The sequence below is a fragment of the Plectropomus leopardus genome, chromosome 18 (assembly GCF_026936395.1).
Source record: "Plectropomus leopardus strain MGB_pleo_1.0 chromosome 18, ASM2693639v1, whole genome shotgun sequence".
Classification (NCBI taxonomy): domain Eukaryota; kingdom Metazoa; phylum Chordata; class Actinopteri; order Perciformes; family Serranidae; genus Plectropomus; species Plectropomus leopardus.
The window spans coordinates 5,942,698-5,954,395 of record NC_142193.1 but is presented as its reverse complement, the minus strand read 5'-3'; the positions used below and the strand labels follow the sequence as shown (position 1 = coordinate 5,954,395).

At 35.5% G+C, this 11,698-nt stretch overlaps 1 protein-coding gene across 1 annotated transcript; it reads left to right on the top strand.

The window, feature by feature from the left end:
• Positions 1-236: 236 nt before the first annotated feature.
• LOC121957245 (polyserase-2) lies at positions 237-11,628 on the top strand. Its single transcript, XM_088091020.1, has 10 exons — positions 237-369; positions 3,878-3,898; positions 4,515-4,677; positions 4,792-5,060; positions 5,616-5,761; positions 5,836-6,106; positions 6,814-6,985; positions 7,893-8,146; positions 8,299-8,393; positions 8,934-11,628. Exons 1-10 carry the CDS (start codon positions 315-317, stop codon positions 9,258-9,260), a joined length of 1,773 nt encoding a protein of 590 aa, XP_087947146.1. The 5' UTR covers positions 237-314; the 3' UTR covers positions 9,261-11,628.
• Positions 11,629-11,698: the final 70 nt, after the last annotated feature.

Here is an 11,698-nt window from a genome sequence, read left to right as displayed (position 1 = left end):
ATAAGTTGTTAGTCAGCAGGTGAACTAGGCAGGGTGAAAAAGGAATGTTTTTAGCTTTGACTTAAAAGTGATCAGAGTCTGGGCTTGTCGAACCTCATCTGGGAGGTTATTCCAGGTTTGTGCAAGAACAGAGTTGAGTGACTGTGGCTTACAAATGTGACGTTTGCTATGAGGTGAAACAGCTTATTTGCAGAAGGGAGTTGGGCGTGTCATTGGACAGGTTACAATGTTTGTCAGAGAGGTAGAGAGAGAGGGGGGGAGGAGAGAAGAAGATTATATATGCTGGAGCAGACTGATGTTAGGAATTTACAATTATGGCTCTCTGCAAAGTGATCAGTGTGGCGGCTCTGCTGACTCTTCTGACACATGGTAAGGACCTTCTTCACTGCACACACACACACGCACCTGAACCAAGTATGTTCAAGGTCTACTGACTGCTATATGTGGAGAAAGAGCACTGACTAGGAGGTAAATTGTTTAATTTAGTAAGACAAGTTACACAATGAGAGTAAAAGTATCACCAGTGCAAATGCTGCATACATAATTCTACTTTATGCATTAAAAAATGTACTCAGTGAAAAAAAAAAGTAGACTGCACTTTAATGAATCAAAATAAGCATGCAAGGCAAAAAAAAAAAAGTTTTAACCAATTTAATCAATACAAAATTACCTTCTCTCAACTTCAAGTGACTAATAGTCACTGTTTATTTTTTAAGTACAACAAAGGCAAGACATGTTTATTTATATAGCACACTTCAAACCATTAGGCAAGTCCAAATGATTTACAAGCATAAGCATACAAAATAAATTACACAGAAAACAAGACTATTTATAAAAAAAAAGTTAATGAACTTTAATAAAGCAGAAATGTGATAGATTTAATGGGTTTGATGTGCGCAGAATATGTCAACTGTATAAAAGAGATCAAACAAAAGAGAAAAGGACAAAATAAAGTAAGACTTCTTATCTAGGCAAAGTCTTTTAAACTCTTGGAAGTCCAAAAGTCATAGTCTTGTCTGTTAAAATGTTCCTACAGAGCAGAAACAACCAACCTTGAATGTACTCACTGACTCTTTAAAAATAAATCAAACTGCAAAGTAAACATTAACTATTAGATGCAATACAGGGGGTTAAAAAAAGTATAATATTTTCTTCTGAGTTGCTGCGGAAAAAAAAAAAAGATTCAAACCTTGAAAACTGAAACTTTGGATCTTTTAGGAACCCACTAATCAAGATTATTTTGTACTGAAGTGGCAGTTTAAATGAGCCTAATTTGTAACTTTTTCCGTAGGGCATAAAAGTCTGGTGACAAGATAATGTTTTCTAGGTACAGCAGGTAGTGATGTGAGGGGAAGCAGCAGCTCATTGTAGCAGATAACTGCCATCCGCCCATAAGACACTGTCTGCGTTAACACTTCACAGCCTGTCGCTCTCTGTTCATCAGTGCATCAAGTCCTCAGATTCTGGTAATAAAGCAGGATTCACTGTTCATTTTAACCTACACAACTTCACGCAAATTATCTTGTTTTTAAGGGATTTAGTTCATGGAGAAAATTTGATGTGGTATAAATGACAAAATACTTTCTTTTTTTTAAAAAAACAAACAAAAAACTAACACTATTTTCATTCATCATCAATATCATTGTAACAAAATGAACATTCAACACAAATTATTTCAAATATGACACTATTTTAAGGACAGATCAGTAACATGCTATCAAGGATCAGAATCTATTCATTTTACAGTTTTCATCTGAATTGTCATTTGATCCTTAATAGAAGCCCAAACATTCAGAGTTTTCTCAGTCTGTCCTCAAAGTAAGATTGGCTTTTTTTGTGAGATTAAAAAAAAAGAAGAAAGAATATTTATGCATTTAATTTCAGAGATTTAATGGGGTTTTATTTGAGTCTATACGGACAGATTAAAGCATATTTAACCTATTTTAGGGAATGTTTGTAGTCATTGGATTAAGTCTCTGGGATCACAGATTTCCGTTCACACTGCTGAGTGAAATGTGTGCAGTAGATGGTTTTCAGGTTGCCGCATGTTGTTAAGTCCAGTAAGTTTACTGAGGAAAGCTAGTCATCCAGGAGCAGAATCAGTATTTCATCCAATCATTTGCTAAAATGTATCTTTGAACATTTTCCAGGCTGTTGATTTTCTTGTTTATTAATCACATTCTGGATTTGATTGCAAATGAATGTCAAAGCTGATATATTGAGAGAGATCCCTCAAGACTGTGGACAGCCATACGGTTCTTACTGAACATTATTGCGACTATAGCAAGGAGAAACGTGACTGCACACTTGGTATTAATGACAAAAACAGTTTTCATAAAATGGTATTAGTTTCTCACAATATTTCTAAGGGTTATCTATCAATCAATCAATGATCAGTCAGTCAGACTGTATTTGTATACAGTCAAGCATACAACAACAGTACACATACAAGCACACAAGCATGTGAATAAAAACACACACACCCACACAAAATAATATCAAAAACAGTACTCATTAAAACCAAAAACTAAGGAAACGCTACCATAGGAAACACCAGAGGAAGGAAAGAATCTATAAATAGAATGATAAAAATAAATAGATAAGTAAGTAAATAAATAAATAAACAAAATACTCATAAGAGGTAAATGAAAGGATAACAGCACAGAGTAAAATAATAAATAAATATGTTTAAAATAATAAATGATATAGGAGGTAGTCAAACTGTGAAACAGACTAAAATATATAAGTAAAATATCAATAGATAAATAAAGTTAAATGAAAACAAAGTTAAAATTTGCATTTAAAAATATCAACAAAAACATTAAATCATCATGGTCATTCAAAAAAAACCTCACATATAATAACAACACAACAATAATAATAGTAATAATAATTATATTATTATTATTATTATTATTATTATTATTATTATTATGATTATTATTATTATTATTATTATTATTATTATTATTATGATGATGATAATAAACTTTATTTGTATAGCACCTTTCATACAATGCACCAAGTGCATGAAAAGACATAGAAGACATAATGACATAATTAAATCCACATGTAAAATAAGATGAAAGAGGCCCAACAATTGTTGTTGTTTTTTAGCATGCACCTCTGTCAGAGTGTGTAAAAGGTGCCTGTTTAAAGGGAGAGATATGCAGAGTATGTCAACACACACTCACGCGTTAATAAAGTAAATTAATAACAGTTGCGAGAGTTTTCATGACTTCGTATATACGTTTAATGGACAGTAATGAAACTTTTTGAAGACTGGCTGTCAGTTATATCTCAGTTTAAAAAGAAGCAAATGAAGAATATCATCATGATAAAGGTTTCACAAGGAATTAACTCATTTATTCTACAATCTGCAACTGTTTTCACAGTCAAATCATAATTTTGATTCATTCTTTTGATCAAAAGTGGCTACAAAAATCATCATTGTGATAAGATCAAGCTCTGCTATACTGCTATACTCTGCTTCTTTAGTTGTATCTATATATAAATGTTTAATCCAACAAAAAATCACGCTGAATATGGATATGATTTTTTTTAAATCTTTTTTTTTTATCACTAGAAGTATGCAATAAATTACAGGAGGGTGCAGCATTAAGCATTAAATTAAGGTTTTGGAAGCCTTTGATGGTGAAATTGATTGTGACAATGATGAATTATTTTCCCTCTCTGTTAGCTGACAGAGGACAGGGGGGAAAAAGCAGATAAAAATTTTTGTGTTTGAATGAGCTAGGTAATAAATGTAACAGATAATCAAAAATGTCTCCCGTGTACATGTAAAATACATTTAAAAATATCAGTATGCAGAGCTGTTGCTTCAAAAATTTTTCTTTGGTTTTTTTCTGTTTTTCAGAGTCTCACTCTCAACTAAATGGTAAGTCAAAGTTTCTGTGCACAATTTTAAAAAAAAGTCCTCTCCACTTGTCAACATGTTGCTGGGATTTTTGTTGTTTTATTTATAGTTTCTTCATTGTTAGTATTTGTGGTCAAACCCCATTTGAAATAAGAATGAAATAAGAAAAGTTTGACCTATTTTAGTCAGGACTATTGGATAAGACACACCTGAGAGCTGGAACAATAACAATGCATTTTGACATCAAAAATAAAAGTTGGCATTGAAAAAGCACAGAAATTAAAGCAATGGCAATGAAAAAAAAAGCAAAGCTAGTAAAAAAAAAAATAACACTTGGAAAAATTGAAATGCAGAGAACATTTGAGGCAAAATGAAATAAAATAAATCTTAATTTCTGTGTTATTTTTAGATTTGATTTTTATTTTTAATGCCAATATTTTATTTTTCAATGCCAATTTTTTTCCTCAATGTCAATTGTCAAGGGTCTAGCTCCATTAAAGTTTCCAAGGATCATAATCCTAAACCAGCAATTAAAGTTAATAATACCAGGAGAGCGCAGTGTTATCAGAAACCACACTGGTAATCCAGAGGAGAGCAAAAGCTTGCTCACTCTGTGTTTCCATTGTCTGTCTGTCAGTGTGTGGTCGGCCGACGCTCAACACCAGAATTGTTGGGGGACAGCCGGCCCCTGAGGGCAGCTGGCCCTGGCAGGCCAGCCTGCATGTCTCTGGGCGACACATCTGTGGAGGATCCCTCATAAACCGTGAATGGGTGATGACTGCTGCTCACTGCTTCCCGACGTGAGCCACAAAAAAAAACCCATGAATAAATAAATAAACAGATTCTCAGAGTGGTTTTGTGTTTGCTAAAGTGCTCTGATTTCAATGTCTGTGCACTGTTTCGTTTCTCTTCAGGGAGAGTGAAGCAGACTTGATTGTGTATCTCGGTCGCCAATTTCAAGAAGGAACAAATGCCAACGAGGTTTCTCGGACGGTAACACAGGTCATCAATCATCCAAACTATAATCCTGTAACTAGTGAAAACGACATCTCCCTCCTGAGGCTGAGTGCAATAGTGATTTTCACCAACTTCATCCAGCCCGTGTGCCTGGCAGCTCCAGACAGCACCTTCTTTGACGGCATTGACTCCTGGGTCACTGGCTGGGGCAACATTGGATCTGGAGGTGGGTCAGAGGGCAGTTGGGTTAGATTCATTTATTTGACTACACTGGTGCCATCATTTTTGACATATTTGAATCATACATTGTAAAAAATAATAGATGCAGCTACTGCGGTGCCACCCATTGGTTTGTGGAATCCCATTTTGACGCCTTGAGCGTATAGCTGGAGGTGGAGCAGCCCACCATACCTACACATCAGTCCACAATCAATCCCCGTTGCTCCTGGGTCTGGTAGCAGAAACCCTGAAGAAAATGCTAGCTAACTTTTGTAGGTTTGTAGAAGTGTTGAAATGTGTCAGCCCCAGTAATGAGTCCTAAAGCTTGAGCTTTTCATTTCTTGCGATTACATTTAAAAAAAACAAACCCTAAAAGTGGTGTTCATTTGTGAAGATTAAATTGCTGAGGAAATTGCATGAATATCATGACCATTTGTTTGCCTAGTGTGTAAGCTGACATTGTAAAACTGCTGGTTCCTGAGATTCACAGACAGATTCATTGTCCACAGTCCATTTTGGCAAATCTCAACACATTTTTTGAAATGTATTTGTTTCTCTTTAGTACCCCTTCCTTCCCCACAAGAGCTAATGGAAGTGGAGGTGCCAATAGCGGGGAACAGACAGTGTAACTGTGACTATGGAGTGGGCACAATCACAGAAAACATGATCTGCGCCGGGTTACGAGAAGGAGGAAGGGACTCCTGTCAGGTGATCATCTTTGTTTGCCTCAGCTTTGACCTCCTGCAAAGAGTCCCCTCATCTAAATATTTTTCTCCTTAAAGGGGGATTCAGGAGGCCCACTGGTGAGCAAGCAGAACGGTGTGTGGGTCCAGGAGGGAGTTGTGAGTTTTGGAAATGGTTGTGCTGAGCCTAATTTCCCAGGAGTGTACACCAGAGTGTCCCAGTATAAAACGTGGATAAACAGCCTGGTCACCACTGAACAGCCAGGCTATGTGACCTTCACATCCACTGGGACTGACAGTGACCTCAGCGTCACCTGCCCTGGCCTGCCACCACCTCCAACCACCCTCCCTACAACAACCACAGCCAAACGTGAGTGTCATGTCATGTCTGGAAACACAGATTTTGACCTTAAATTTCTACTTTAAAATATTTTCATTTTTAATAAAAATGATGAAAAGAATCATGACACATTAGGTGCAATATCATGCACATTATTATAAACATGCTATCACTATTCCTCAGATATGATGCATCACATTCGTGTCAACATATATGCATATCCACCCAGACTGGTCCCTACATTTCTATATTCAGGACTGCGTAAATCGCATATATGTTGTAGATCCTATTGTTCTCTTAAAGTTTTATATTTTCACAATTTTTATCTTATCTGATTGTGTGTGTACCCCAAATACTTGTGTATATACATATACATATACATATACATATACACACACACACACACACACACACACACACACACACACACATATATATATATATATATATATATATATATATATATATATATAAATAGTTTGGTTACTCATGTGCCACTCTTGGATCACAGTGTGTACTCTGGGCACAGATGGAGCAGTAGAATGCCAAGCACAGTGAAAGTAAAACTTAACCGTTCAGTATACTAGGTCAAAAACTTTTCTTTCAGCTGCTCCTTTCATCCATCAGTCACCGTCTGATATTTCTGTTGTTGTCCTTTATGTCTATTTCTGTGTGCATATATTAATTGCACAAAAAAATGGCCAGTAATCTGATTGTGATTCTAATTGTTTCCTCAGCTGTGGTCTGTGGCCAAGCCCCAAAGAATACACGTATTGCGGGAGGAAACTCTGTGGCGACAGCTGGTATATGGCCCTGGATGGCAAGCCTACAGAAGGGTGGAAGTCATATGTGTGGTGGGACTCTGGTGGCTGTTGACTCTGTGTTGAGCAATGCTGCCTGCTTCTCAAGGTGAGACTCCTGGAGTGATATAACGCCAGGAAAGTATTTTTAAAAACTGCTTACAAAATTGGAACAACACTAAGCTTACAGCTGAAGCTCGGTGAAACTTTAAACACACAGCACAATTCTTTTATTATCTATTATTATCATATGAAAATAAATGTATGGAGGAATGATGGAGCTTGGTAGTCATCAGCATTGTGTCTGCTTAAATGTTGCTGGGAGCCACAGACAAGAAGTCAGACTGTTGAAAATGACAGAAAATTGCCAGCGTCATCCTTAATTGTAATGTACATGCATTCTGTTAAAAACTGGATAAACTAGAATTACCGCCTTTAGGTTGCACTCCGTGCACCAGTGAAGTTGCACCTACAGTTTAAATCCGTGTGTGTGAAAACGGACATGGATGTAATTCTGAGGCAAGAGGCAATGTGTCAAATTTAAAGAAATTACCCTTTGGTGTTCTTGAGATATTGCGTTTACCAACAAAAAAGAAAGACAAGGTCACAGTAACTTTGACCTTTGACCTATGACCACCAAAACCTTATCAGGTCATTGTTGAGTCCAAGTGAAAATTTTATGCAATTTCAAGAAATTCTTTGTAGGTGTTCTTGAGATATGTGCATAAGAATGAGATGGACGGACAACCTGAAATCTGTTTTCACAGACATGGATGTAATTCTGATTTTGAGTCCAAGTTGATGTTTGTGCCAAATTTGAAGAAATTCTCTCTGGATATTCTTAAGATTCATGAGAATGACACAGACAGTCAGTCCAATAGCATGATGCCTCTGGCCTCTGACAATGCCCTTTGGGAAAGAGTCTATGAGGCTGAGTTTGTAGAGGTCCAGTCCTTGTTTTAAACCATTCAGATGTTTCTTCTCAGTCCTAATTCAGTTTATTTAATCTCACACAGTTCACCAGATGCCTCCCAATGGACCGTTAAGTTGGGCCTCTTGAATCTGAATGGATCTAATCCTTTTGAGGTGACACTGAATGTGACCAATATCACCCTGAGCAACCTGACTGGATCTAATGTAGCCGTGCTTCAGCTGACACCCCAGCCTACCCTGTCTGACTACATCCAGCCCATCTGCATAGACAACGGACTAACCTTTGCTGTGGGCACCACGTGCTGGGCTGCTGGCTGGAGCTCTGAACAAGGAGGTGGTGAGTAACACTCTGCGTCCTTTCACCTTTTCAGATTTAAGATTAATGCACATCTTGTATGTATGCTGATTTAGCCCAGGTTCCAGCCATCTGGTTTTGATTCAGCTGTTTCATTTCTCATCATTTTCTTGCTTTTTTCCCCTGAACTTCAGATGAACAAGTTCTGCAGGAGATTCAGACCTCGATACAAAATTGTGGGAATGCATCAAGTGACACCATTTGTACCGAAACTTTTACTGTGGAGCAGGTGAGCAGCAAGAGCAGTACATTATTATACTTCCATATGTCTTTCTGTTTTAGTAAGGTGTTTGTTGGTCCTGAAACTTTAGAAACTTTAAAGGAGAAATACGTCCATTTTCAAAATTCAGACGTTATTCCAAAAAATATTAGTAAACATGAACAACTCTCTCCTAAATACAAAAAAGAGTGCTAAAATTAAATGTGTGATGTCATCAGGTATAAAATCTGGAGTTGCTTGTTAGACGGTATAATTGTGATGTACTATAGCATAATTCCCCCTAACCAAAATGTCAATTAAACCATAAATCACTGAAAAGTCTTGTTAATTTTTTTAGTAGTTTTTTTCTTTTCTCTTTCTTGTTTATTATTGTCTATCTAATATTCTGATTATATCTATATATTATATTTATAATTTATATTTATTTGATATTATTCTATTTATTTTGTCTCTCATACGTGAATGTTAAATTGTTCTTTTTCTATTTTATTTTATTTTATTTTATTGCCAAAGCCATACAAAGTGTTGAATGTTTGTCTGTATTTTCAGGGTGATTCTGGAGGTCCGCTGATGTGTAAGCTGGGCAGCTCTTGGTTCCAGGCAGCAGTGTTATCAGCTGATAACACCACCAGAGCAGCACGAGCAACAGTGAAGCAGTTCACCAAACTGAGTAGGTTTAGCACCTTCCTGTCCAGCACAGTGGGCTTCTTATCTTCAGCCTCCACCGGCACCGGCACTGGCACTGTCACCGCAGATGCCACCACAGCTGCCACCAACATGACCACAGGCAACAGCGGCTCTTCCTCTCACTCCACCTTCTTCTTCTTCTTCTTCCATCTGCTCGTCTCCTATCTGAGTCTCCACCTCCTCTTATAGGACTCAAACGTTATCTGTGAATAGTGATTTACATGATGTGATGAGCACAAATGAATGTAAACAGTCTTGACTTTGAGAGACTATTTAGTTTTGCAGGGCTAAATCAGGCATCCAAGGTTCCTATGGTAACAGTTGTGTTGATTTTCTCTCACCAGAAAAACATTTAAATATATATGTTTCTGGTAAAATCATCGGCACAAACAACTAGATGCTGAGCTGGAGAAATTTTGCGTCACTGTTAAATGAACAAAACTATGGAGCTAGAGCAGTAAAAGGAAGTTTTGGCATCAAAAATACAATTTCTGTTGAAAAAAGAAACATTGACTCTAAAAAATCCAAAACAAAAAACAACATGCATTTAAAATCTACATATTTTCAATCCATGTTTTTTGCTTCATGTCACTCTTTATTCAGTGTCAGTTTAAATGTAGGTTAAATGTAAATCACGCTGTCCTTGCCCCCTCCATGCCGAAAAAAGCACACAGAAAGTTGAAATTGAAAAAAAATTTAAATTTAAATATATATATATATATATATATATATATATATATATATATATATATATATATATATATATATATATATATATATATATATATATATATATATATATATATATACATTAGAGAAAGTGAATTAAAAAATAAAATAAAATCATAAAACAAAGCAAAAACAACCTGACATTGATGCCAGAGTGACATGCAAAAAACTTTCTTTAATGCCTTAAATATCAAATTTTATTTTCAATGCCAAATCTTATCAGTACTGTTGTAGCTCCATAAAAACTGTGTGAATAACAACTACAGATTCAGCTACAGGTTTAAATCTGCATCTATATTACAAAAAGCTTAACAAATTTGTTAAAATACAAAAAAAAAACCCTATATGCTATAACAGTTATACACAATCTTTCTGTTTTGAAAGGAAAGAGCTGCTCAGTTTTGTGCAGGAATGTGTGAAATATTGACCAGGGAATGTGCAAGAGTTCACAATATGAAGTGCAAAGAAAATGTACAATGTAAGATTTGCTTTAATGTAATACAGAGACACACTTTTAGGCCAAAGCAAACTTTGAAATGTGAATTTGCTTTGAAGGACAGTAACCACCAGCTCGTTTCACTACCCTGACGCAAACATAGACTGTAAATAAAGAAAGATTCCAAATCTTTGTATACAGTCTATGGTCGCAAATATGAAACATGTAACGTCATTCTAGGAAGAGACACTGAACTTTCAGTCTAAATGAAGAATTATTTAAGCTGCACTGAAAACATGTATGTATATGTAGCCTGGTAAGAAGCTACATAGACATAGCATATCTGCACATCTGTTTATATTTTTTATTATAGATATTAATTTAATCAATTAATAGATATATTAATAACAATCGAATGTGTAAAATCTTTGTAATATATAATTTGTATTTACTGAGGACATTTCCTCCATTTTCTAAGCGAAATGATAGTTAAATAGGACCTATAAATGTCATTGTCTTTGGATCCAGACATGCACATGCCCTAAAATTATTGCCAGTTACAGAAAACATCAGCTTAAATTGCAGTTTTAATTAATGGCAGTCATTCACACGTGTATGGAGCTAGAACAATGACAGCATTTAGCATTGATCAAGAAAACGTAGGCACAGCAAAAATCAACAGAAAATATAACACAAGCACTGAAACTATTTTATTATTTATTGCATTTTGATGTTTTTCAATGACAATTGACTGATTTTTTCTTCATGTCACTCTGTTTTCACTTTCAGTTTAAATGAAGGCTAATTACACAAAAAGTTGAAATGGAAAAAAAGCTGTCATAGAGAGAAAATTCAAAGATTGTCGTAAAAATATCCGAATATAAAACATATCGAATAAATTTTTAAAAAATATTTTATTTCATTAATTTCAGTGGATTTCTGACAGTGTCAGTGTTTCCTTTTTCCATTTCAGTTTTTATTTCTGATGCCAAAATAGCTGTCACTTTTCTTGCTCTGTACAATGTATTGAAATTAAATTTACAGAAGCATTTTTGAGATCTGAGGAGCACAGTGACAGTGACCAGCCTGTCCAATATCTACCTCATTTTATCAGAGAGCTACTGTAGCAAAACCTGAAGTGACACCCAGTTAAAGTGAACAAACATTATCTGTTTTATAGAGTGCTTGTGTTGCATTTGAAATGGATAGTTATTTGGTTTAAATGATAAATGTAAATTGTCAGTGCTCCGGTCCTGTTAATGTGAAGGCTCTTAAGAATCTCCTTTGGATTTTTTTGTCAAAACCTTTATGCTGTGAGTATGTGTGTGCCTATGGCACACTGGCTTTTTTTATTTTTTAGTTAATATCTATAAAATGAAAGAAAACAGAAAAGGTGTGTGTGTGTATTATTTTCCCTGATGTATATATATCTATATATGTATAGATATAGATAGATAGATAT

Coding starts and splice junctions, on each gene's coding strand:
- LOC121957245 (XM_088091020.1), top strand. CDS start 315: ATGGCTCTCTGCAAAGTGATCAGTGTGGCGGCTCTGCTGACTCTTCTG. Junction 5,061..5,615: donor GGGCAACATTGGATCTGGAG/GTGGGTCAGAGG, acceptor GTTTCTCTTTAG/TACCCCTTCCTTCCCCACAA. Junction 8,394..8,933: donor AAACTTTTACTGTGGAGCAG/GTGAGCAGCAAG, acceptor CTGTATTTTCAG/GGTGATTCTGGAGGTCCGCT.